A 27,300-nucleotide genomic window follows, 5' to 3' on the forward strand; every position below is an offset into this window, starting at 1 on the left:
GCCCGGGCCCCGCAGGATGCCCGGCTCCGCCCTCGCTCCCGCGGGGCGGGAAGCTCGGCCAGTGCGTTTTGAACAGCCAGTTCCGCGCGGGTCTGAGCTTTTGAACCAGGCTACCCGTTACTGTTGTGAAACCAACTTCGTGGGTAAAGTCCGGCTTTTTCTCTCTTTCCAGTTTAACATGTGTCTCTCAGTGGAGATTCTTGGCTAAAAATTTGCAAAGCCCTCCCTTCACTGACTTTTCGGGCCCTTTGCAGACCTCCAAACAGACTACACTCCCTGGAAGCTGGAACTTGAGAAAAATCCAGGCTGTGGTTTATCTCTGTTTGGAAGTAACCCTGTCCCGGATACCCACATATGTGTTGTAGTTACGTGGACACGTTATTTCTGTAACAATTCTTTTTTATTATAAAAGTGATACATGCCCTTCAAAACAACAAAAAACTAAGACATTGACAGAATGCCCAGAAAATGACAAACACGACCCTTCCCCACGTTCCCAGCGATGATCACTTTCAGTGTTTTGGATTCCTATACTGCTTGTCCACATAAGAGCTGAGAAGAGCAGAATACGTAACTCGCTGCGTTTTATTCATGAGGCAGCTATGACAAAAGGTCTGGACAAGTAGGGCCTCGAAGATGAAATTTCTAGATAGCATCACGGGAAATTCCAGTACATATTGCACTTCCTGTTAACCCTTCGGTCCAGCTCAGTTACAGCCTTCTTCAGTCTGGGTGTGTGCAGAGCAGGCCAGGAGTTGAAGAGCAGATTCTATTAACCCCATCCTCACTGGGAACAATTTCATGCCCAACTGGCACAAAAGTGTACTTATATATGAAAACGCTACACAGCAGCACTCATTCATAAATGAAAGTGTCTCTTGGAAAATGGCCCGTGGAATGTAGCTTGGGTTCATGTATATGTATGCCTGAGGGAGGTGCCAAAAAGCAGAAAGAATGTCATGGCAGCACGACAATTTTTTAAAAAAATATATTTTTACTGAGTTCAGAGAGGAAGGGAGAGGGAGAGAGATAGAAACATCAATGATGAGAATCATTGATCCGCTGCCTCCTGCACACCCCACACTGGGGACCAAGCCTGGGCATGTGCCCTGACTGGGAATCTAATGGTGACCTCCTGGTTCATGGGCGGACGCTCAAACATGGAGCCACACCGGCTGGGCACAGCACAATTTGCCACCACAGACAAGGTTTATTTCCATGGAGCTAAAAACGTAAACTGCCCAACAGGAAGAGGTGTTAGGGTGAACGGAAAATCCAGGAGGCAGGAAGTCAGGAGACTTGATTTCCCACCCAGCTTATTCCTGGAACTTCCTCTGCCCATTCCTGCCTGGGCTGGTTTCCTCGTCTGAACAAGTCAGGGTGGGATTGTGTTCTCCCCGTGCTCGGAGTCTGTGATTCTGCGAAAGCCGGGTGCCCTCTCTGAAACCCTGCTTCATACGCTCCAGGCAGCTGAGCTGGTAGGACTTGCTATGGGGAAGTCTGTTACTTCAGAAACCAGAAAATGACCTCTGGTGGGTGGGTTCTGTTCTCTTCCAGCTCAGAAATACGTGCCCAGGGCTGCCCTGGTGGACTTGGAACCTGGCACCATGGACAGTGTGCGGTCGGGGCCTTTCGGGCAGCTCTTCCGGCCTGACAACTTCATCTTCGGTAGGTTCCCTCTTTCCTGCTCTCTACTTCTTTTTAAACATCAAAACTAATTTGTGTGCAAGATTAAAAACATCACATGGCACAGGAAATCAGCAGACCCCAAAGTGATCACAGGCACCTCTTGTAATTCTTGACTTTCTTTTTTCAAGGAAAGTAACCTCTGTATTTCTAAATGAAATGCTTATCCTGATAGTTTTTTTATTTAAAAAAAATAATTTTAGACATTAACTTCTTCCCCCTTCATAAATTATTATAATATGATAATAGTAACTTATTTTTGGTTCCTATATTGCTCATCTTTTAACTGCAATACGTTTGTGCCTATATTTCTTTCTCAGTATCTATAGACAGTTCTGCTTTCTTTCTGTAAAGACTGGTGCCATATGAGTTTGTTCTAGCAGAATGGGAAAATCCTCCCTCTTCCTCTACCTAAAAACAAAACAAAACACATAATAATAGCACCTGCTCTCTGTAAACTTCTAAAGAAAATTATATAAAATTAAATAAATTGTCCCTAGCTGGTTTGGCTTAGTGGAGAGTGTTGGGCTGTGGGCTTAAGAGTCCTGGGTTCGATTCCGATCAAGGGCACGTGCCCTGGTTGCGGGCTCCATCCCCAGTAGGGGGCGTGCAGGAGGCAGCCAATTAATGATTCTCTCTCATCATTGATATTTCTATCTCTGTCTCCCTCTCCCTTCCTCTCTGAAATCAACAAAAATATATTTTAAAAAATAATTAATTAATTAAATAAAATTAAAGTGGCACCGTTAGTGTTACCAGCCTCCATCACGCTGTAGCCATAGGTTTTAGAGTCAAAGCCACAGGGGGATGAACCATTTCCCATTCATAGACAATTCTGCCTCTACAAGAGGACACAATCTGGAAGATTTTATTGGTATACGAATTAATTACCTTGTAGCAGAATCAGGCACAGACTTGTTAGGGAGAAGACAAGGCAGTGGCTTCTCCGGAAGATGAATGTTCACAAAGACTTTGTATCCTCTGCATACCATCCACTTCTCATCACCATGACAACCTACACAACCAATGGGACAGGTGAAGCTTCTAATAATAACTTGTTCAAGAGTTTTCTTTCACCTTTAATATTTCAAATAGATCGGGACTCTGGTGCCCCTTTTCTTATATTAGAAACCCTAAATTGCCAATATTTTTATTGTTCACAAATGGGGACATTTATATTATTTACCTTTCACCGAACTAGAGACCCTAATTGGCCCCAGGCACACATGAACAGGACTCACACATAAAAACACAAAGATTCAGATGTAACTCGGTGAACCCTGATCCCATGGAGGTTGGAGAGAACATAGAAAAAAAGTATTCTATATTGTTTAAATTTAAGATGTTCTAATTTATATATGTTCTATTGGGCTTCATGTAACATTGGTATGTTCTATTTCTTAAAATGGGTGATAGGTAAGTAGATATCCACTACAGTGCTCTTCATATCCTTTTACATGCCTTCAATCTGTCATAAGAAACGTCACGGATGAGGCTATGGGACCTGTGGATGCACTTTCTGGGCAAGGTCGCTAGTGGGACGCCAGAGGCCATGCACCCTCTCTGCCTTCCTCTCGCCCCTCCCAGCCCAGGTGTCTGCTCAGGAGTGAGGCTCCCCCCAGCAGCCCTCCTGCACAGCCAGGGCATTTGAGGTTTCAGAGAGTCGAAACCGGGAACCAATTTTTACCTAATTGAATTATCACAAACTATCAAAGTCGTCGTGTTAAGCTAGTTTCTCAGGGCAGCAAATTTAGCAATTGTGGAAGTTTTATTTGATTGAACTGAGTATTGAAGTGTAAGAAAGGTTTGATCTCGGCTATCTAGGTGTCAATAAATGGGGTCAAAATGTTTAAGAACAAATTAAGATAGACCTATAATAACTATCATCTAAGTTATCTAATTTACTATCCTTGTGAACTGAAAAATGTTAGAAATGATGCTTGGCGTTTACACTGTCCCCAGGATGATTTCTTTGCTTCTTGCCAAAACATGCATACCTGTCTTTGATTCAGAATGTTTAAAATTTTTAACACATTGTACTAATGTGAAATAACGTTATTCTTTAGTATTTTTAAAAAATGGATGTTCTTTTTATTAAGAATTTTGAATTGTTTCAGTGAGTATGCTTACTTTGTTAAAATAGCACATTTGTGGAAGGGAGAGGCATTCAGAATGTATGAACATCCTATATTGTTTGGCTGAACAGTTGTTTTCAGGGCATTTTCCAGGAAATAAAAGAGGCAGAATTGTCTGTGAGTGGGAGATGGTTCATCCCCCAGTGGCTTTCTAGCTCACTGTCTCCGAGGTGGCGAGTTAAAATAAGCCAAAATCAGTCCATTTTCAAATATAGTTTGAAATGTTTTCTTTTTAAAACATAGACTTCAAGTGTGTATAATTCTAAATGTGAAAATTATCTGCATTTGAGTTTTAAACATGAAAATACTTTAAAAAAAACAACTTTTTCCCAATGAATTGCTGGCTACATGGCCATCATAACTGTTAGATAGTGGGAAACAGCCTTGTGGGAGAAAATGAAACGCCAGAGAGAGAAAATGTCCTTCAAGCCTCTTTCTGCACTTGCCCTTTTTTCTTCAAACTTTGGTGCTAGAGAGGGTCAGAGAGCACACACACTCACCGTGTGAGCTCTGGAGGTGCACCACGGGGCGGACTCCGAGGACACCCAGGGGATCTGTTGCAACCCGACTGCCAAGCTGCGAGATTGCAGCCTTGTGTTCTACACCCCGGAGCCGCTGATTAATGTCACAACATTGCATTACAGAAGATGTTCAACTCATGACCCCCAAATATTTAACTGGGAACGTCTGTTGCTATGAGACAGTGGCAAAATATTTTCAGAACTCACCAGCTTCCTCCTTCTGACAAGAGCAGAGAAAACCTTACGGGTGGTGTGAGCTGCAGGAAGAGAAAGGGTCCAGTTCAGAATCTCTGCACTGCCCGCTCGAGCAAGCTTGATTCACTGTGGCTTATGTCTGCCTAAAGCCACCTGCTTATTTTCAGTTACTGTTTCTACTCTAGTTTAAGGAAATCATTCCTAGTCTCTCTGTAACAATTACACTCAGTCTTTCCTTTTACAGGTGTGAGCCCAGGCGCAAGGTAGAAGGTCCCCCGAGCTTGTTCTTCCCAGTGCCTCTGCGGTGGTCTGGCCGGGTTGCCGGCTGCTGGGTTGGGTGGGGAGGGGTAGACAGGAGTTAGTAGGGGCATAGGAAGGACAATGATCATTTTTGAGGCAGCCAAGTTGCACTGTGCGACCCAACTGGGAGGGAAGAAAGAGAACACAGTCACCTTCTGGTCAAGGTGATGACCACCTGAGGGGCTGAAGTGGTCAGTGCCCACAGGGTCTGATGCAGGCACGGAGGGAATGTTTTTATAGTTGATTATTAGAGAGATACTATCTGCAATTTACTGTGAGCCACAGGTCCTGTCATGCCAATAGCCTTGATGCCTTTGACTAGCCAAATGGGGCAGAGAACACAGGAGTGAGGCTGTCCTCACTTGTAAGGTGCGGCGAGGACAGACCAGCACAGCCGTGGTTTCCGATGGGCGGTTCTGCCCTCCCGGAAAACTCACTATTTTTTAATTTATTTTTTAAACCTCACTATTTAATATTTAAACATATTTAATGTTGTCATTACAAAGTTACACTGTTTCCACATGGGTTTTTTTCCCCCTCCTTTAAATATATGTTTAGTGATTTCAGAGAGGAAGGGAGAGGGAGAAAGAGAAACATCAATGATGAGAGAGAATCATTGATCAGTCGATGATTCTCTCTGCACACCCCACATTGAGGATCGAGCCTGCAACTAGAGCATATGGCCTGACCAGGAATCAAACTGTGACCTCCAGGTTCATAGGTCGATGCTCAACCACTGAGCCACGCCGGCCGGCCTCCACATGTATTTTTTCAAACAATAAGCAAGTACATAGTGTAAACACAGAAACCCCTCATCCTTCCACTGATGGCCCCCGAGATTTTAGTCCCTGAGGACAACGGAATGCTGTAGACCAGCGGTTCTCAACCTGTGGGCCGCGACCCTTTGGGGGTCGAACGACCCTTTCACAGGGGTCACCTAAGACCATCAGAAAACACATATATAATTACATATTGTTTTTGTGATTAATCACTATGCTTTAATTATGTTCAATTTGTAAATATGAAAATACATCCTGCATATCAGATATTTACATTACAATTCATAACAGTAGCAAAATTACAGTTATGAAGTAGCAACGAAAACAGTTTTATGGTTGGGGGTCACCACAACATGAGGAACTGTATTAAAGGCAGCATTAGGAAGGTTGAGAACCACTGCTGTAGACAGTGGAGGAGTGTCCTGCCTGACCTTTTCCATGTATACATGTACCCGCGACCTCACGCGCGCGCGAACAGACACACACACACATACACACACTTGATTTAGTTTTTTGAAAATGGGATTGTGCTACACATACTATTTTATAGCTTTTGAAAAAAGCTCATTAACATCTCCCAGACATCTCCCATGACGGTCACTGCCTATCCATTGTGTGTCTCCCCACTTATTGGTGACACTTTAAAATTTTCCTTAAAGGCAGGTTTCCATAATTTTCTTTTGATGAACATAAAATACATGTATGTTTAATTAAATTTTTATAAGCAATATATAATGTTGAAACTGAACTGCCTAAAATCCCTTCCTTCAGAAACAATCATTTATTAGTTCAGTGCGTATTTCTCCAATTTCTTTCCAAAATGCATTTTTAAATGCTTAAATAAAGTTAAAAACATCCCTTCTTGCTAGCTAGCCAGGTAAAAGACGTGTACGGTCCGGGATTCAACAGGAACCACAGGGTGTTCATTGAGAACTCAGTCTCCTTCCTTCCCACGCTGGTGCTCCCGGCTCCTTCCCAGAGCAGCCACTCTCAGACTCGTGTGTGTCCTTTAGACACATTCTGTGCACATCCCAGCAGGAACATATCCATTACATACATAAGATGATTGTCAATTATATGCACCACTTAGTACTCTGGGGTTTTTTCCACTTAGAATATATTTAAGAAAATTTTCCCATCTCAGTACTAGGATTGATGGCTGATAGTACTTGCATAGGTACTAGCCTCTTTTAAAAGACACTTCGGTTGCTTCCCTTTTTCTTTACTATTGCAAACTGCTCTTCAGGAAATATGTGTCTGTGGGGCATTTTGCACACATGAGTATATCTAAGAAAATTGATAGAAGTAGAATTGCTGAATCCAAGAGGACTAATTTGACAGATATTGCTCCATTATTCTCCAAACAGTCTCATTTTCTTAAGCCTCCAGCAGCTGCCCTGTATGAAGGGGCCTTTCCCAAACCCTCGCCAACCAGTGTTATCGAACTTTTTCCCCTCTGTCAATTCCATAGGGGAGAAATCGAATCTTCGTGTTTTAATTCGCATTTCCCCTATGAAGAATATGTCAAATACTTGTGATTTTCATTTCCTTCACTATGAACTATTTATATTCTTTGCCCATTTCCCTAAAGGCGGTTGGTTTCCTTGCTGATTTGTAAGGCTTTGCATATTCAAGAAGGGTATCCCTTTGTATGTGATACAAGTCACTAATAGTCCATTTAAAAATTACTGAAGAATCACAGGATTAGGGGTTGTTTCTCTTGTTTTAGACTTCCAGTAACGCCACAGTGCTTAGCACTGATAAATGCAATGGAAGATATACAGACATTTAAGACGACTCATTCGCCTTCGATGAAGGCCTTGAGAACAGAATCCAGAGGTGCTGGTCAGCAGATCTCAGTGTGAGGGGCCCCCACACACGAGAGCCTCCCATCTACTCATCTTAGCTGATGCAGCACCAGGCTGGTCTCAAGGGGGAGTCTTGGTGGGGTCACTGCTGCCTACCTCAGTTTCCCCTGTGGTGTGCAACATCAGGCATGGGCCTGCCCACACAGAGCAGAGAAGCTGGTCGTCAGGCTGTGGTTGTGAATTCTTGCCACCAGCTGGGTGTAGGCAAAATTCAAGTTAACTTCTGGAGAATAAGTGGATATTACCTGGTCAAAACATATGTCCATCTTAAAAACTGATGGGGGTGCCCAGCCATCATGGCTCAGTGGTTATGTTGATCTATGAACCAGGAGGTCACGGTTCAATGCCCAGGTTGTGGGCTCAGTCCCTAGTGTAGGTGTGCAGGAGGCAGCCTATCGATGATTCTCTCTCATCATTGATGTTTCTGTCTCTCTCCATCTCCCTTCCTCTCTGAAATCAATAAAAGAATATTTTTTAAAAATTGACGAGTATTTAACTTGTCTAAAGAGGCACTAACACGTGTACTCACCAGCAGTATTGGTGGTGCCTGTTTACCCACCTGCTGACTTTGGCCAACACCATATTATCTAACTGATAATACATCTTTTCCATCACCATTTAAAATGTATCAATATCAATGAGTGGGTCCTATGGTCTTGCCCTATTTATTTATTATATTTCTTTTTATCCTCACCCAAGCGAATGCTTATCAATTTGAGAGGGAGAAAAACAATGATGTGAGAGAGAAACATCCATCAGTTGCCTCCCATATGTGCCCCAAATGGGGATCAAACCCACAACCTAGGTATGTGCCCTGACTTGGAATCAAACCTGCAACCTTTCAGTATATGGGTATATGGGAGGATGCGCCAACCAACTGAGCCAAACCAGTTAGGGCCTGTCTTGCCCTATCTAAATGGTATGCTACTCTTTTGCTTATTCCAGGACAAACTGGTGCCGGAAACAACTGGGCAAAGGGGCATTACACAGAAGGAGCAGAGCTGGTGGATTCGGTGCTCGATGTGGTGAGGAAAGAGTGCGAGCACTGTGACTGCCTGCAGGGCTTCCAGCTGACCCACTCCCTGGGAGGAGGCACAGGGTCAGGCATGGGCACGCTGCTCATCAGCAAAATCCGGGAGGAGTATCCCGACAGGATCATGAACACCTTCAGCGTCATGCCCTCCCCCAAGGTCTCGGACACGGTGGTGGAGCCCTACAATGCCACCTTGTCAGTCCACCAGCTGGTGGAGAACACGGACGAGACCTACTGCATCGACAACGAGGCCCTGTACGACATCTGCTTCCGCACCCTGAAGCTGACCACGCCCACCTATGGGGACCTCAACCACCTGGTGTCGGCCACCATGAGTGGGGTCACCACCTCGCTACGCTTCCCGGGCCAGCTCAATGCTGACCTCCGCAAGCTTGCGGTGAACATGGTCCCTTTCCCCCGCCTTCACTTCTTCATGCCCGGCTTTGCCCCCCTGACGGCCAGAGGCAGCCAGCAGTACCGGGCCCTGACAGTGCCCGAACTGACTCAACAAATGTTCGATGCCAAGAATATGATGGCGGCCTGTGATCCAAGACATGGGCGCTACCTGACCGTGGCCACCGTCTTCCGGGGCCCCATGTCCATGAAGGAGGTGGACGAGCAGATGCTGGCCATCCAGAACAAGAACAGCAGCTACTTCGTGGAGTGGATCCCCAACAACGTCAAGGTGGCCGTGTGCGACATCCCTCCCCGGGGCCTCAAGATGGCCTCCACCTTCATCGGCAACAGCACGGCCATCCAGGAGCTGTTCAAGCGCATCTCGGAGCAGTTTTCTGCCATGTTCCGCCGGAAGGCCTTCCTGCACTGGTTCACGGGCGAGGGCATGGATGAGATGGAGTTCACAGAAGCGGAGAGCAACATGAACGACCTGGTGTCTGAGTACCAGCAATATCAAGAAGCTACGGCCAACGATGGTGAAGAAGCTTTCGAAGACGACGAAGAGGAGATCAACGAATAGAGGCGCGCCCCTGTCTCACATACGACAATTCAGACTTTCTTGCTTTAACTCAGATGTGTTTTAACTCCAATGGCTGTTCAATGACGCACTGGTCTAAATATATGGGTGCAGGCCCCTCCCAAATGCAATAAAATTGTACTCTCGGTCATCTAGAACAAAGAAAGTACATTAAAATAGCAGAGAATTGGCAGTCCTCCCCATTCAGATCAGATGAGGGACATTTTCTACTGGAGGACTTCAAAGAACTTATGGGCCATCAGTTAAGGGCTAAGTGAATAAACCTCACCTTCTATTAAGTGTTCAACCGTGTCTGAGAATTAGCAGGGAAGTTAGAAACAGTATTTTTTCATCCTTTGTGAAATGAAGCTGTGCCGTGTTGCCTTATCTTGAATATGCAATATTGAACCTTTGAAACAGTTTGTTCGTAATAAAACACTAAAACTGTTCCTTCGTCTCTCCCAGCCTTTGCTTATGTGATAGATTTGTTACTTGGCATCCTCACGATGGTTGCGCAGATCTCTAGTCTGCCCTGGGTGACCTGCCCCTGCAGCTCACTGAAGGAAAGAGGCTCTTCTTGAATGCAGGCTGTGCGGGTGGGAGCCAGAATTCTGACTCCCAGGCTGTGCGTGCATGAAGAAAAGCCCGTCAGCCCCGTGCGCAACAGCATTTAGACCTCCCACAGAATTTTCCATCTCCCTGGGCTAATGGGTCCCAGCCTTCCCTAACAACTCCGCTGAGATTTGCCAGAGGAGCCACCGATTACCTTCAGGCTTCCCGCTGGCTCTCGGTGGGTGAGGGGCACCGGGTGGGTGGGCTCTCAGAGCAGGAACCCAGGCCAGCAGCCTGGCCCAGCACAGAGGGTGAAGGCTCTTGTCTGTGTAATAAGTGATCACTTTATGGTTCCTGTAAACTAGCCACAACTTCTGTAACAGGTCTTGTAAGGTCAAATTCCACAGGGCCGGACCAGGCTAGTTTTACTAGTAATTGGCCAGCACTGCCAGTTAGCTGTGAACCAGTGATTGTGCTTTAGCCAAAAGAAAGTGAAGCAAATGTTAGTGCTTGGCCGTCTGCTCCGACTCCTACGTGGGGGACCCCGATTCCTCCTGTAAAGGTAACCCAGCTTCTCCATCGGTAACTGATGGACAAGAAGGAAGAGAGGTGAGTCTTTGCCATTTGGAGCCACTGAGATCTAGGGCCACCTCAGTGTGACCTAGCCCCGCCTGGTGCTGTGATGCCATGGCTCACACACACTAACTGCATTTATTTGTGTTAAGCCTTAGCCTTCTTTTAAGGAATTTTTTTGTTGTTAATCCTCACCCGAGGATATATTTCCATTGATTTCTTAGAGAGAGGGGGAGAGACAGAGGAGAAACATCGATGTGACAGAGATAAATTGATTGGTTGCCTCCTGCCTGCAACCGAGGTACATGCCCCTGACTGGAATAGAAGCCGGGACCCTTCAGACCATGGGCCAACACTATCCACTGAACAAAACTGGCCGGGGCAGCCCTAGCCTTTTTTAAAAAAATGTTTTTATTTATTTTCAGAGAGGAGGATAGAAACAATTGATGAGATATATCCTGCATGCCCCCACTGGGGATCCAGCTCAAAACCCAGGCATGTGCCCTGACTGAAATCGAAACCAGTGACCTCTTGTTCATGGGTCAATGCTCAACCACTGAGCACACCGGCAGGCAGCCCCAGACTGGAGTAGACAGCATGACTTGAACTGAGGTGAGAACAGATCTTTTTTGCCTAAGTCTGAACTATTTTGTGATTATAGTAAAAATACACCTTACCATTCCCATCTAACCTGGAAATGTGCTAGATTTGATTTCCTCCGAGCACCTGCTGTGGGCCAGGCTCTAGTTAGGCCCCAACATAAGTAACGCTCAGTACAGTGCCTCGAGTGCAGGTGTGACTGGCCACTCCGTGCAGCCAAGTCCTGCTGGGGCTACAGGAGTTGTGGGTTACCATCCGAGTCTCCCACACAGCTTTGTCAGTTTTCTTACTGAATCAAACAGGACTCATGCTTGGCACACCCTTCATTCCGCCCAGACAGAACAGCACACAGTGGCGCCTCTTTGCAGTGGGAAGAGGAGAGTACTGAACATCTCGTCACTGCTTATGTGGAGGACAGTACCCTAAACACCCTGATGGCTGAGTCCTCCTACAGCCTCAAAACAATTCTTCACTCAGCTACTTCCCACAAGCACCCCGAGGAAAGAGGGCCGTCAGTGTGGCTTCTGCAGGTCACTGCCTGAGCCACCTCCCATCCCATCAGCCCAGTGCTGCTCCAGATGCCACCGATTCTGTCTTAAGTCTGAGGAGTCACCATTCCCACAACATAACTACATCAAGGATACACAAGGCAAGTGGAACAACAGTAAAGGGAGCTGCTAAAAATATCTATTAATAAATGCAAAATGCATGCTACTTCCAAATCCAAATAGTGGCTTTGTAAGGTTTAGTCCATCTTCATGCATAGTCCATCTACGTTTGCAATATTGCAGACCTCCACTTTTCTGGACCCACACACCCGTCTAATAGTAATGGCCACAGCTTACCATTCAGAGCAGGCAAGTCATGGAAGATCCAGGGCACAGGGGCCTCTCTAGCTTATTGTCACTGCCCTTCTCTGAAATCCAAGTGATGGCTTGGGACAGCCTGCCACACCTGCTATGACACACCGACTCCCAGTCCCAGACAGTATGACCAACACGTGGTCATGACTGGTCTAGTAAGGGTGTAAATCACAAATTCTCGCCCTGACTGAGCTGGTATCAGAATTCATCATTCCAGGTCACACAAACCTAGAAGTTCCTCATCCTCACGTGTAAGCAGATGAGAACCAGACACTAAAAGAAAGTATCCCAAGCATAAACAGTGGCCCTCTGTGTGGTCAGGAGAAAAAATTAAAATGTTTACACTTTATTTCTGATGTAAAGAAGCCGTATTTACATAATACATTCATATTTTTTTAATATGTTACAGCTCTCTGTAGAAAATCATCCCAGTAAAACGGCAACATGTAGTCTGGATTCAATCTTCAAAGTATTAGTCAAATTTAAATATTCTTATCAGGAATCCAATTTAATTTCACAGCCTCTGCAGGGAAATGGGAATGAAGGGTGGGGCGATGGAAAGTGAAATACAGGCCTCTCCCACGCTGGCAAGCTTTCCGATTCTCCCCCTGACATGTTCTGCTGGCTTCACTGATGGTGGAGCGGGACCAGTGCCGGGCACCAAGCTCCACTCTCCCAGCCGCTGTCCAAGAGCCCAGGGCCTGGGGAAATCACCCCGCCACCCCTACTGGGACTGCTGAAGCTGAGGATTAAGTACTCCTCTCCCCACCACTTCAACTGGTCAGCGCTGGTTAAGATCAACTTGGCGGTGTTCTCATTCTTCTGAGAAAGCCAGAGTTGAAATAACGTGCAAACCGAACCCACAATACAAGCTAAAACGGCCTCCCTCCTCGGATCTGATTGGCGATTTTCTCCTCTGGAGACACCTCTTTCTCCTTTTCCCGGTCTTTGTTCCAGTCCTTCAGGCCCTCTGGAAGCGAAGTGTCCTCATCCAAGCTGCCAGTGCCTTCCACAAATTCTTCATAGGTAGATTTTTCCGCAAATGGTCTGGGGCCCAAAAGTTCAACCATATCATTCTTATCTAATACTTCTTTTTCTAATAATAGAAGAGCAACCTGAAATATAAACAATACAGTTACTCAACAAAGTTTATAGACAAACCCCACCCCAAAAAGGGTTTAAGAATCACTGAGCCCTGGCTGGTTTGGCTCAGTGGATAGAGCATCAGCCTGTGGACTGAAGGGTCCCGGGTTCGATTATGGTCAAGGACACATGCCCCAGTTGTGGGCTGGGTCCCCAGTGGGGGTCGTGCCAATCAATGATTCTCTCTCATCATTGATGTTTCTATCTCTCTCTCTCCCTTTCTCTCTGAAATCAATAAAAATATATATATTTTTAAAAATCACTGAAAAAGATATACGTAAGGTCACATAATTTTGGAGTAAGTTGTGCAAAATACTATAAAAACAAATGTCCAGCAGTAAGGGAGTGGCTAAATACATTTGGTATATCCACACAATGAAGAGTGAGATGCATAATATTTACAATATTTGCTTTTTAAAAGAGGGAAAATACATCTTTTAGTGATGAATCACCTATTTTTATTTTATTTTATTTTTTTATTGATTTCAGAGAGAGGAAGGGAGAGGGAGAGAGAGAGATGGAAACATCAATGATGAGAGAGAACCATCGATTGGTTGCCTCCTGCTTGCCCCCAACAGGGTTCGAGCCTGCACTTCAGGCATGTGCCCTGACCAGGAATTAAACCACAGCCTCCTGGCTCACAGGTCCACGCTCAACCGCTGAACCACACCTGACCAACAATGTGCACGGAAGTGAGCAACGACAGTGTCAGGGGAGCAGGGGAGAGTGGTTGTGTTAAAGCATCTGATCATTACAAAGAGAAAAAGTGGGTTAAATTGTAAACTGATCTTGCCCTGGCCGGTTTGGCTCAGTGGATAGAGCGTCAGCCTATGAACTCAAAGGTCCTGGGTTCTCTTCTGGTCAAGGGCACATGGCCAGGTTGTGGGCTCGGTCCTTAGTAGGGGGCATGCAGGAGGCAGCCAATCAATGATTCCCTCTCATCATTGATGTTAATATCTCTCTTCTTTTCTCTTCCCCTCTGAAATCAATAAAAATATATTTTTAAAAAATTTACAAAAAAACATTGTAAACTGACCTCATGAAATAAATTTAGTAGGTAACTCCCTAAGAAATTTAACATATCAGGAGTTAATGTTAAATGCTATGTTTTTAAATATGCCAAATAATAAAACTATTTTCTGCTATCTTTGTGATCTTTTCAAACTTTACTATGGAATATTTAAAATATGTACAAAGGTAGAAAAAACGGATAACTAATTCCCATCTAACTACTATCAATATTATCCACTTAGAGCCATTTTTGTTTCATCTACTCCCTGGTTTATTTTGAAGAAAATCCCAGATGTCACATCATTTTATCCTTATATATTTTTGTCTATATCTTTAAGGGATAAAGACTTTTAAAAAAACATAACCAGAATACTAAAATGATCTAATTCTTTATTATATTGTTTGTGTATGGAAGATTTGAAGAAATAAAAGCTTTATGATTTCTTCTTAGACCTCTTTAATACTCAAATTTGCCTATTTACAGTTACGAGAAACCACTTAAGTTGTGATATTTTACTTAACCCAGTATGTCAAAAACATTGTCATTTCAACATGTAATGGTTTAAGAATTGATATATTTTACATTCTTTTGTTCATTCTAAGTCTTCAAAACCAGTGTGCATTTTATGCTCACAGTCCATCTCAATTCAGATCAGTCACACTGACAGGTACAGGCTAATGGGTTAGGAGCTAATGGCAAGGGCTCTGCAGACTGGACGTCTGGGTCCGAATCCGAATGCCACTTACCAACTACCTGCCTGATGACCTTAAGCAAAGTTAAGCAACATTGCTTCTTTATGTATTAGTGTCTTCATCTGTAAAATGGGGATAATAATATAGTTACTTCATGAGGTTGCAGGAGGTTTTAGAGAAGTTAGGCAGTACCTGGTACACATACCATACTAAACTAAGTCAATGCTAGCTGATTAGTCCTATTCTCCTAAGTCTTGACCTTAGATGGGTAAACTGAGGCCCAGAATTTGTAAGGCATTTGCTGTAGCAGCAAAGGCTCCAGCCACTTCTCCACTTGATGGCTCCTGACTGGCTCCACATTATTCTTAATGGACTTAATTTTCTGATGGACCAGGCAGAATTTCAGAACTCTACGGTGTTTCAAGATCTGAGGATTACTTTTCCCTTCACCAACAGTGACTTCTTTGTTAGCACTATCAGTACACATACTGCACATATGGAAGGGTAAGTAACTGAGTGTATTCTCTGGACCCATCTGAGCATCTATGGTGTGCATGTGGAATCCCCGAGCTGGTCATCTCATTTCGGTGAGAACTTCCGCCCTCTATTGTCTTTTACAGCTCATTTTTCTCTTAACAATTGGCTGTAGGGGGATAACCAACAAATCCTGTATCTGGTCTGGACCTCCTATCCATATATCACTTGCAAATGCCTACTGCTTATGTCCTCTTGGATGTCAAGGCTGAATCCCTCCCCCGTTCCCACCCCAGGCTGCATTTGCCAGTAGGAGGAGCACTGGAGTCAATCCAAGGGCTTTCCTCCCATCCATTCTCCACTTAATAAATCTTATTAACTTAAATCAGCAACTCTTGGTTTTTTAGACGTCACCACCAGCACCATCTCAGGAATGTTACACATGCCTGCAACAGCTCTGAGCTGGTCTCTGTTCTAGTCTCTTCCATCCCACTGCTGCCACACTCTCCTTTTAAGTGATGAACTTGAATCCTTTCTACTTAAGATTCTTTAAAGACTCCCTCCCATAAAACAAGGTAGTTAGATTAGACCATTTTGAAAGTCACTTTTATGCCTAAAATTATGTTTCTAAATTTTCCACCTGGCTTTTGAGGACCTGGGTACTGCAGTCTCCCTTTCCCCATTATCTGCTCCAGGCAGGCCGGCCCAATCCTGTCTTCCTCCCCATACCCTTCTCTGCTCAGCTCTGCTCAGCAGGCCTCCATGCTGAGAGCTCCTTTCCCACTGACCAGAAGCTGACTATCCTTCCAGGTAAAACTAAGCCCTGTGTTCTACACAAAGCCTTCTCTGACCACTGTTCTCTCTCGGAGCTCCTGCTGCATGCTTTCTGGTGTTTCACAGACACTAGCTCTCTCCCAATTACACTGTAGTTTTGTGAAAAGATGTCATGGATTTTTAGAATTGCACAGCACAGCGCAGGCTCACAGAAGGCTTCTCTGAAGACTTGCTTATGAATAGTCTACTTTAGAATATTCTTTTATCATGTCAATCCCTTATCAGGCTTCTTCATCTGTGTTTTTCTCATTAGAGTGAAGAATGTTCAAAGAACAAAATATTATAATTTTGGTGGCATGGAGTCTGAATAACTAAGAATTTACTAGATGCAAGAAATCCACTGAATTAAAAAAGGATCCGTGCCTTTTGCAGGTGCTATCCAAATGAGGAACAATGAAACACATGAAGCATGTTTATCCATGGATGCTTATAATTAAGCCAAATGTAGTTTTCATGTGTTGACTTCCTGCTTATCAAGTTTAGCTAATTCTCTATGTGCCCTTTCATCTGTCACTTACTACTAATTCCAGAGGTGAAAAACAATGGTAAATTTCTATTAGTCCATTGCGTTCCACACTTAGGAGTACAGCAGGGCCTCAAATAATGTTGTTTCATTCAATACTGTTTTGTTATAACGTTGACGTGAGGCCACAGGAACTTAACTTTTGTTTATATTAATTAGCCTATGGTAAAACTGGTTTCATTATATATCATTTCACTTAAGGTTGCAGAAACTGTCAATGATATTAACTGAGGATTTACTATATTGGTAAAATACCTGGTGAGGAAGAGTACAGATTCAATTGTTTATTGGGTAACTATTAATAGACTTCATGAACCCTCACTCATATTCTTAAGAGCCACAAAAGGTGGGATCATGCCCACTTTTGCTTATCACCATATTCCCACCACCTCAGAAGCAAAACAGACACAGAAACATCAGAATGAAGGAGTTAGCCAGATACGAGAAATGCTGACTTCTATAAACCCACCAAGAGTCAATTATCACTTTGAACTTTTCCTGCAAAACTGTGTTTAGAATTATTTGTACAATTGGCACCTACCTTCTCCACATCGGCTTTCTTTTCTGTGAGAAGAGCTATTGTTCTTTTATAAGCATCATTAATAAGTATTCGTACTTCGTCATCTATCAGTCTCGCTGTGGCTTCACTATAAGGTTTCTCTAATACCATGTCACCCTGACGTGGGAGGTCAAAGGAGATTTGCCCAACCTTTTCATTCATGCCAAACTGAACAATCTGAAAAAGAATACATGATTAGTGGTGGACATCCATTTTTGCTGACAGGCTAACATATTTTTATAAAATGCCTGTAAGTCTTTAGAATTAACTTCACACATTTCATTGTAATACTACTCTTTAACCTGGCAAAATCTACATGGCAGCCTTAAGTGGGCTGAACGTTCCGTGTACAGGGGCAGCAGTGAATAGTGTTTTAAATTCCTCAATAAGGAATACCAGACCAGAAGCCCATCAACAACAACCTACAACAAATCAGGTGAGAAACAGGTGGGGGCAAATCCCAAAGCTGTAAGACCTGCATGATACTCTCTGAACGAGGGAAGTAGAAAAGAAGTTTCTGACAGACCTGAGAGAGTAAGAACCCCACACCCTCCAGGTTCTTCCTACAAAGAGTGTCACGTCAACCTGAGCACAACTGACCCTGGAAAGGGCATTGCATTTCCCGTTCCCCGAGCCCATAGGGCTAGGAAGTGGTTGGTCCAGTCTGAGCCGTAAGAGCCTAAAGCTAACAAGAAGCCCCACGTTAAGAAGCAGCTTCGTGATTATTAACAAGACAAGTAATAACAAGTATTGGAGAGGCTGTGGAGAAAAAGGAACCCTCATTCACTTCTGGTGGGAATGTATACGTACAGCCCTATGGAAAATAGTATGGAAGTCCCTCAAAAAATTAAGAATAGAATTACCATATGACCCAGCAACCCCTCTTCTGGACATCTACCCGAAAAATTTGAAAGCATTTATTCACAAAGATATATGTACCCCTATGTTCAGTGCAGCATTACTCACAGTGGCCAAGATACGGAGACAAAGTGTCCTTTGATAGAGGATTGGATAAAGAAGATGTGGTACATATATGCAATGGAAGACTACTCAGCCGTAAGAAAAGATGAATACTGCCATTTGCGACAACACGGATGGACCCTGAGAATATTATGCTATGCGAAATAAGTCAGAAAAAGCCATGAACCATATGATTTCACTCATGTGTGGGATATAAAACAAACTCATAGACACAGGCAATAGTATGGTGGTTAGGGGGGTCATACAGGGTAAAGGGGGCTAAATATATGGTAACGGAAAATGACTGGTCTTTCAGTGGTAGGCACACAATGCAATATACAAATAATGTACCACAGAAATGTACACTTGAATCCTATAAGATCCGAGCAACCAAAGTCACCCCCATATATTTAAATTAAAACAAGAATAAAGAAAAAAGCAGCAGCTTCTGGAAGTAAAATCCAAACTGACTAGAAAAGGGAAGGCCCAGATAAAAGTGAGGAGCAGGAACCGAGCCAGGAGGACCCCAAAAGTAGTAGGCCATTTTTTTTAAAACTTCATAAAAACATCAGAAAAGGGAATTCTAAAGCTATCAAAATAGAAAAGCTGGCTATCCTAATCTTCCTCCTTCCTAAGAGGCCAGGAAAACAGATTTAATGTAAAATGAACAATAGAAAAATCCCTTATGAAGTTATTCTGAGAAGAAAAAAGAGCAGAATAATGTCTCCATAGATAAGGAAAGCAGGATGGAAAGACGTCCATAAACAGATGAAAGCTATAGCCTATACTCCAGAAAAGGCTAAAAGAAAACAGAAAAATGATAGAAAATGTAGAATAACATAAATCAGAATCAGAAAAGCTCAGATGAGGTGCTAGAACAGAAAAAGATATAAAAGAAAAATTATTTTAAAAATAAAGATTAAGCCAGAAACAACAAGAGCAAACAAATACAACAAATAGTGTCCTAAGAAATAGAAGGTAAAGACAACAGAAAAAAATCATATGCATCATTAAAAGATTTGAGAAAGTGACAGACCCAGAAGAGCTGACATATGAGGAACAGGAGTGCCCCCCAAAAGTCATTTCTTTTCATAAGTTTTGATTGCTTTACAATGGATTTCTTTTAAGAAATAATCTTGGCCTGAGAAGCCTAAACCAGTCGAACACAGTGGTATTGTTTCAGAGCCACTCATAAATGACCATTTCTCAGCAACGTGAGATGAGGAAGAAGCACTCCGTTTCATACTTACTTGGGCATATGCACTCTGAGTCACTTTTTTCAAGTCATCTTGAGCACCAGTTGTAATTTTTCCAAAGAAGATTTCTTCTGATACCCGGCCACCCAGCGTCATGCACATCCTATCCAAGAGCTGCTCTTTGGTGTACAGGTATTGTTCTCTGGGTAAATACTGAGCGTAACCCAGACCTTTGCCCCGTGGAATGATGGACACCTGACAAATACAAAACATAAAAACTGTTGGAGATTCCACTACCAAAAGTAGACTTGATCAGAGCATTTACAGATAGATAAACTCACTTACAAAAAAAAGCACAGCAGTTGGGCAATCCATCAGCTTTGGCTAAATGAGATCGAGCAGGAGTGACTATGCAGAAGTATTTTCTCTTAGGATAACTTTACCTTAAGAGTTCTAGAAATTGTCTTTTTATAAACTCAATTAAAATGATTCAGTCTTGACAAAAAGGCTGCTGGCATGTGGTGACTCCTGAGAGCTTGAATACAGTGAAGGCTCCATTCAACTTGACTATCTGCCATGGCCACGCCCTCTTTGTACAGGAGGCAGGTATGGCTGACCAGGGCACTCAACGGTTTTCATTTTCTTTTCTAGTCCTCTTTTTGCAATTGAGTAAATTCCTTTAATTTTCAAAAAATTCACTTTATTAAGGAATGATTTACATGTAAAAAATGCACCCATTTAAAGTGTATAGTTCAATGCGGTTTTTTTTTTCCTATTTTGGAAGCACTTATTTTATTTTTCTTTTTAAATATTTTTATTGATTTCAGAGAGGAAGGGAGAGGGAGAGAGAAATAGAAACATCAATGATGAGAATCATTGATTGGCTGCCTCCCGCATGCCCCACAGTGGGGATCGAGCCCGAAACCCGGGCATGTACCCTTGACCGGAATTGAACCTGCGACCCTTCAATCCACAGGCCGATACTCTATCCACTAAGCCAAAACAGCTAGGGCAACTTTTACTTATTTTAAACAACTCTTCAGTTTCTGAAGAATTTGGGTGGCTCTAATTATACCTGAATACTGACATATAAAACATGAATTGTAAGGCCTGGAGAGAACACATCAGAACACATCAAAACTGACGGAGCTGCTTATTTATGGTAAGAGTTAATAACACGCAGTTGTGAAAAAACTTGCTCTTGAGTCATTAATTTCTAAGATCAATGAGTTTTGACAAACTTAAGCTCTTATCACAATGAAGATACAAAATACTCTTTATTCTCCCAAAGTTCCCTTGCGCCCCTCTGTATTCAACCCTTCCCCCACTCCCAGGCAACTGCACATATGCTTTCAGTCCCTATGGATTAGTTACAATTTCTAGAATTGCATATCAATGCAAGCATACAGTATGTGCTTCATTGTGTCTGGTTTCTCACATTTCTAAGATTCACCCCCACTATTGTGTTTTTCATTTTCTCTGCTGTGTAGCACTCCATTGTCTAAACATACCAAATATACATTTCATTCTTGAACATCAGGGTTGTTTCCAGTTTATTGCTATTATGAATAAAGTGGTGTAAGTCTTTGTGTGGACATTATGTTTTAATTTCTCTTGGGTAAATATCTTTGATCATATGGAAGCATTTATAAGAAACTGCCACACTGTTCCCCAAAATGACAGTACCATTTCACATTTCCATCAGCAATATATGAGAGTTCTCATTGCTTCACCTTCTTACCAATCCTTAAGGACGGGCTTTAAAATTTTAACCATTTGGTATTTCCTTGAGGTTTAATTTGCACTTCCCTGATGACTAATGATATCGAGTACCTTAATGTGCTAATGTCTATTCATATACCATCTTTTGGGAAGTATATGCTCAAATCTTTTACACAATTTACTAGGTTGTTTGTTTTGTTATTATTGAGTTGGCGTTTTTTTAATCCTCACCTAAGGATATGTTTATTAATGTTAGAAAGGAAGAGAAATAGAGACAGAGAAAAGAAACACTGACCAGTTGCTTCCTGCATGTGCCCCAACAGGGGATCAAACCCACAACCCAAGTCTGTGCCGTGACCGGGAGTCAAATCCACAACCTTTTGGTATATAGGACAATGCTCCAACCAACTGAGCCACCCGGCTAAGGCATTATTATTGAGTTTTAAGAGGTTTTTTGTTTTGTTTTTAAAATATATTCTAGAAGATACAACTCCTTTTTCATATGTGTGTACTGCCAAGTAGTTTCAGTATGTGTGGCTTGCCTTTCATTTTCTTAATGGTATCTTTCAAAGACAAAGTTTTTAAGTTTGATGAGATTCCATTTATTAACTGTTTTTGTGGTTCATGATTTTTTTTTTATTGCTTAAAGTATTACAAAGAGTATTATATATGTCCCCCCCCCCCCCCCCCCAGCCGCCCCTACCCCCCAGTGGCTTGTGGCCAGTGTGGTTCATGATTTTTGTGTCCTATGAAATTTCTGATACCCACAGTTACAAAGACTTTTTCCTAACTTTTTTTTCTAGAAGTTTTATAGTTTTAGTTTTATGATCTATTTCAAATTACTTTTTTGGGTCAACGTTTACTTTCTTTCATATAAACACTGAGCTGCCAGAACCATTTGTTGGTAAGATAATCCTTCCCACCTTCAATAACCTAGGTATCTCTGTTGAAAATCAATGAACCAATTATGTACGAAGGTCTATTTCTGGACTCTATTCCATCTCACTGATCTAAGTGTTAAGTTCTCTCATCAATATTAGTCTTCATTACTGTAGCTGTATACAAAGTCTAAAATTGGTGAGTGTAATCCTTTCACCTTAATTGTCCTGACTATTTTAGCTAATACCTGCAATTCTATATAAATTCCTACCCTGTATTTTGATAAATTTACTCCTATGTATTTCATGCTTTTGGATACTGTTGTAAATGAAATGAGTTTTTTAAAATTTAATCTTTCAATTATTCATTGCTAATATACAGAAATACATTTGAACTTTGTATAAGGATCTTAAATTCTGTAGCCATGCCCTAACCGGTTTGGCTCAGTGGATAGAGCGTCGGCCTGCGGACTGAAGTGTCCCAAGTTCGACTCCGGTCAAGGGCATGTACCTTGGTTGCGGGCACATCCCCAGTAGAGGGTGTACAGGAGGCAGCTGATCGATGTTTCTCTCTCATCGATGTTTCTAACTCTCTATACCTCTCCCTTCCTCTCTGTAAAAAATCAATAAAAATATATTTTAAAAAAATTTCTGTAGCCATGATAACTCCACTTACTAGTTCTAGCGACTTCTTTTAGATTATTTAGGATGTTTTGTGTACACTTTTAATGTTGTCTTCTCTGTGGTCTCCTTGTTTCAGGGACCCTCTCCCACTCAATTTCCAGCTGTCCCAACACAGGAAGTCAGTTGCGTTGCTTCCTGTTATCCATGCTGCACCAGTTTGGGGAATACACTCAGTTGAAAAAGCAGAAAACGTAACAATATTACTTGGTACACCATTGCTTTGGTCTCTGCTTACTTTCCCAGGCTCTCTGGGAATCCCTCTGCATGCATAGTTTAGTAGTCAGCCAGGGCATTTTTACTTGGATTTGGGTTTCACCCCCTCTGTAGTGTTCTTGCTTCCAGGATTTCCCTGTTAAATTTCAAATTTTCTTCAAACCCTGAACTTTCTCCTCTGGCACCTCAACATGGTAAAGCCAGCATTTTCTACCACTGGTTGTGGAAAACCCTCAGGCAAGAAAGCCACAAGCACCCAATTCTAAGCCATTGTAGCTGCTACTTTCTGAGAGTAAATGCTCCTCAGTTTTAGTATGCTTTTGGAAACGTTTCAGTCCCTTTGAATAGTAGTTTTCTTTCCAAAACTTTATAACTTATCTGTGGGAGAGTTTGTGTAACCACTTTATCCCTCTGTTATTACTAGATATTTTTGCTAAATTTCTTTAAATTTAAACATCTCATCTATTCATCCTTTGAGGAAGTGCAATTTTCTCCTACTGTTCAAACAACTTCTTTACCTTTAGAAGTGGGTCTGCATGTTCCAGATACCAGCCGGCAACTGCGTGCCCTGCCTCATGGTACGCCACAGTTTTCTTCTCCTCGGGCTGCAGAACCTGGGTTTTTTTCTCTAAGCCTGACAAAAACAAAAAACAAAACCCCACTTTTATGTTAGTGACACTGACATAAAAAGAGTTATACAATATTTCACAATGCCGTATCTAAAAGGTGATTTAGAGATTAAGATGCTTTAACAATCCAAAAATTATCAATCAAGGTCAGAATAAAAATAAAGAATCAACTTCAAAATACACCCAGCTAAAGGGAAAATGCAGTCACTACCCCTACCCCTAGGCCCACTTTTTTCCTAACTTTCCCACTCTTTTGAGCCACATATATTGTTTAGGGACATAATAAAATTCAGCACTTAAGTCAACTTAAAACATACAATTCATAGAAAACAAAGTCCAGAAAGAACTCACTGCTAGTCTACGTATTCAGGGAAAGTGCCTGCTCTGTTCCTGATGGAGGGTAGACGATAGATTAGGACATACTGACTCAGAGAGTTAGTTAGGCTGCAGCACCCAACACACTCAACAAAGAGCCCAAGGGGTTCCAAGAGCCAGACAAAGCAGCAGCAGGTAGACCAGAGAAGATGAACCCCAGGAGACTGGAGCTGGGCCTGTGTTGGGGTCCAACCCCAGCAGGTCCAGGGGTCCCCAAAGGTGTGGACGGAGTCGGCGAAGAAGGAATGACACGGAGACAGCCTTCAGTTGATCAGCAGCCTAGTCAGGACCTCTAGCCAGGATCTCCAGCCAAAGTTCTGGTTGGAGTTCTGGTTAGGAACTGATCAGGATCTGATGTTTATTGTCTTGTTACATCTATATTTATACCAGCCGATTTTAATCCTGTCAATTTCTATTACAAAGGTTAGGGCGTTTCTTATCTCCATTCCAGGGAGTAAAGATTATGTAGCTTAACTACCCGCCTGGCACTTAATTAAGGGGTTGTATCCCCTCCCTAACCTCAGGGAAAAATCCCTACCTGGGGAAACAACCTTTCTCGGAGAGGTGACCTTGGTTAAAACACATGGCGCTTAAGGAGAGAAAACATATTAAGAACAATATGCTATATATGCCAGGTCCCTTGAAACATATGCTGTGCAGATGTTTCTTTCCTGCAGCGACTGTGTCAAGCAGCAAGGATGGACCGGCTTCCAGCAGGCCTGTGTGCCCACTACAGAGCTGAAGGGCCCCTAACCTATGCACAACTCTTCTTTGGCCTGGATAAAAGTGGATGCTGAACCTCGTATGCACCTCTGTAATGTAGAAACTAACTACACAGTTTGTACTAATACAGATCATCACACCAAGACAAAAGTAGTTTTGTTGTGTTCAAGATAACTAGAATTTCTCAACTGATAACACATTAAGGAGTCTAGAAGATTAAAAAAAAAAAAAAAAAAAGAGAGAGAGTGCTATGTTCCCGATAACACAACATAAGACAAGTACATATATACCACAGGTGGAAAGTATATCCAAGGGTGGGAAGTTATAAAGGCTGTGTTAACAAGGCCTTTGTTTTCCAGAGATAAGCAGTTCTTACTTACCTGAAAAACAAAAGCTTCCCCCATAGTTTATCATTGGAATTTTTCATTTTCAGTATATTACAGAACAAGGACTGCCCATGGCTGGTTCACAATGGCTGAACTTGAACAAGCGTCCATCCACCTCAGAGCAAGGTCTCCTACTCCACCTGCCACCCTGTTTTCTTTCACACTCTCACTTTGTACTGATAGCATCGCTCTGATTTAAAAAGGCACAAAGATGCCCTGGCTGGTTTGGCTCAGTAGATAGAGCGTTGGACTGCGGACTGAAGGGTCCCAGGTTCAATTCCAGTCAAGGGCACATGCCCGGGTTGCGGGCTCAATCCCCAGTTGGGGGCATGCAGGAGGCAGCCAATCAATGATTCTCTCTCATCATTGATGTTTCTCTCTCTCTCTCTCCCTCTCCCTTCCTCTCTAAAATCAATAAAAATATATATATTTTTAAAAAGGCACAAATATGCAGGTCCCACATGTTTCTGTAGTGATTTAATTCCATCTACAACTCTACATTTTAGATTTTTTCTTTTCATTAACACATTTCTAGAATAAGTGGTCTACTTATTTATTCAATAGTTAGTTATTTAGCACGTAACCCAGGTTGAGCACACGGCTATTCTAGCTCTAGATCCTCACTGTAATCTCCATTAATCTGGCTTTGTATTCTCCACTCAATTCAAACTGTCACATCAATAGTCACCAAGAACAGTCTCACTGCCAAATCCAAACGTCTGTCTCCCTAACATCCCATCACTTGATCCTGCTGCCAACTCTTCCTTAATAAGCATGTCTTTGCCCTTGGCTCCCTTCTTCTCCACCTGAGTCTCCTTTAATGGTACGTCTTCCTTGTCTTATGCGTCGATGCACCTTCTAGGTCTGTAGCATACAGCTTTGGTGACTTTGCTGACTCACTTTTCTCCCCTCTGCTACCAAATGTGAACATCTGGCCATGCTTACTATGCGGGTCCCTGTTCCTCCTACTAGGCACCTGCTCCCTGAGCCTCTCATCCCGGGAACCCAGCCTGAACCCCTATAGTGCTCCAGAATCCCATTGGACACCCTGCATCTCAGACTCAGCATGTCATTTTCTGCCAAACCAGCTGCCTCAGAGCCCCCTGCAGCCTGTCAGGCTGTCCTTCTCTCCTGCTTCTGTCCACTGGGACTACCCATGCTAAAGCAGTGGTTCTCAACCTTCCTAATGCCGCGACCCTTTAATGTAGTTCCTCATGTTGTGGTGACCCCCAACCATCAAATTATTTTCGTTGCTACTTCATAACTGTAATTTTGCTACTGTTATGAATCGTAATGTAAATATCTGATATGCAGGATGTATTTTCATTGTTACAAATTGAACATAATTAAAGCATAGTGATTAATCACAAAAACAGTATGTAATTATATATGTGTTTTCTGATGGTCTTAGGCGACCCCTGTGAAAGGGTCGTTCGACCCCCAAAGGGGTCGCGACCCACAGGTTGAGAACTGCTGTGCTAAAACCTGCTCTATCACATGAATGACTCCCCCCAGATGCTTTCCTCTTCTTCAGAGTCAGATTCACTTTCCTAAACTACCACTGATTATCATATTACTCAGTGGCTCAGGAAAAACCCAACTGGCTATAGGGCATTTAAAAAGTCCTCAAGGTCAACATTCAAGGCTTTCTAAAGTCTAGACTTAAATACCTTTCTTCAACCTTGCCTTGCGTTCCACAGGAACTTGAGTCTGATCAGTTTACTTTCCCTCCAGGAAACACAGGGTGTATGTAACACTATTTCCAAACCACCTTCTGTTCATGCCACTTTCACACGGTTTCCCATTTGTCTACTGAACCGTTTAACTCCCACCTCTTCTGTGCAGCCCTCTTGACTGCAATCTTTTGCCTCCTTCAAATGCCCAAGTTTTTGAATTGCTAATTATGTTTTTATGAATATTAAGTTGCAAGCATTCTAGAAAGCAAGGAAAACACATTATGCCATCACCGGGCTGGCAGGGTGAGCATTTCTTGATTAAACAGTCATTGGAGCTGTTTATCCATCACCTATATCTAGCATAGAACACATTTAACTCATGAGATGAACTTTTTGGAAATAGGAAGGTTGTGAGCATTTATAAAAAACTAGATTGGAAAAAACAAGCAAGAAAACAACAACAACCAGATTGGTATAATTCAAGGGAAGGCACCTCATTCACTGCTAGCTACCCATGTGAATGAGGCTGCCATCGCCATCTGA

The 27,300-nt window shown here is 42.8% G+C and overlaps 2 protein-coding genes across 4 annotated transcripts in view; one reads left to right on the forward strand and one right to left on the reverse strand.

Moving 5' to 3' along the window:
- The first annotated feature begins 1,451 nt into the window (after window positions 1-1,451).
- Window positions 1,452-9,939, forward strand: TUBB6 (tubulin, beta 6 class V). The gene is made up of 2 exons (XM_005866907.2): window positions 1,452-1,668; window positions 8,430-9,939. Exons 1-2 carry the CDS (start codon window positions 1,608-1,610, stop codon window positions 9,491-9,493), a joined length of 1,125 nt encoding a protein of 374 aa, XP_005866969.1. The 5' UTR covers window positions 1,452-1,607; the 3' UTR covers window positions 9,494-9,939.
- Window positions 9,940-12,395: 2,456 nt separating this feature from the next.
- Window positions 12,396-27,300, reverse strand: part of AFG3L2 (AFG3-like AAA ATPase 2) — a 44,664-nt gene continuing 29,759 nt past the window's right edge. For all 3 annotated transcript variants that reach the window (XM_005866909.2, XM_005866910.2, XM_005866908.2), the window contains 4 exons: window positions 23,487-23,602; window positions 19,526-19,726; window positions 17,298-17,492; window positions 12,396-13,193 (listed from right to left, as the gene is read on the reverse strand). In XM_005866909.2, the coding sequence (XP_005866971.1) occupies window positions 12,951-13,193; window positions 17,298-17,492; window positions 19,526-19,726; window positions 23,487-23,602 (755 nt within the window). In that variant the 3' untranslated portion in view covers window positions 12,396-12,950. The remainder of the gene's footprint in view (window positions 13,194-17,297; window positions 17,493-19,525; window positions 19,727-23,486; window positions 23,603-27,300) is intronic.

This window comes from Myotis brandtii, unplaced genomic scaffold (genome assembly GCF_000412655.1).
Source record: "Myotis brandtii unplaced genomic scaffold, ASM41265v1 scaffold240, whole genome shotgun sequence".
Lineage (NCBI taxonomy): Eukaryota > Metazoa > Chordata > Mammalia > Chiroptera > Vespertilionidae > Myotis > Myotis brandtii.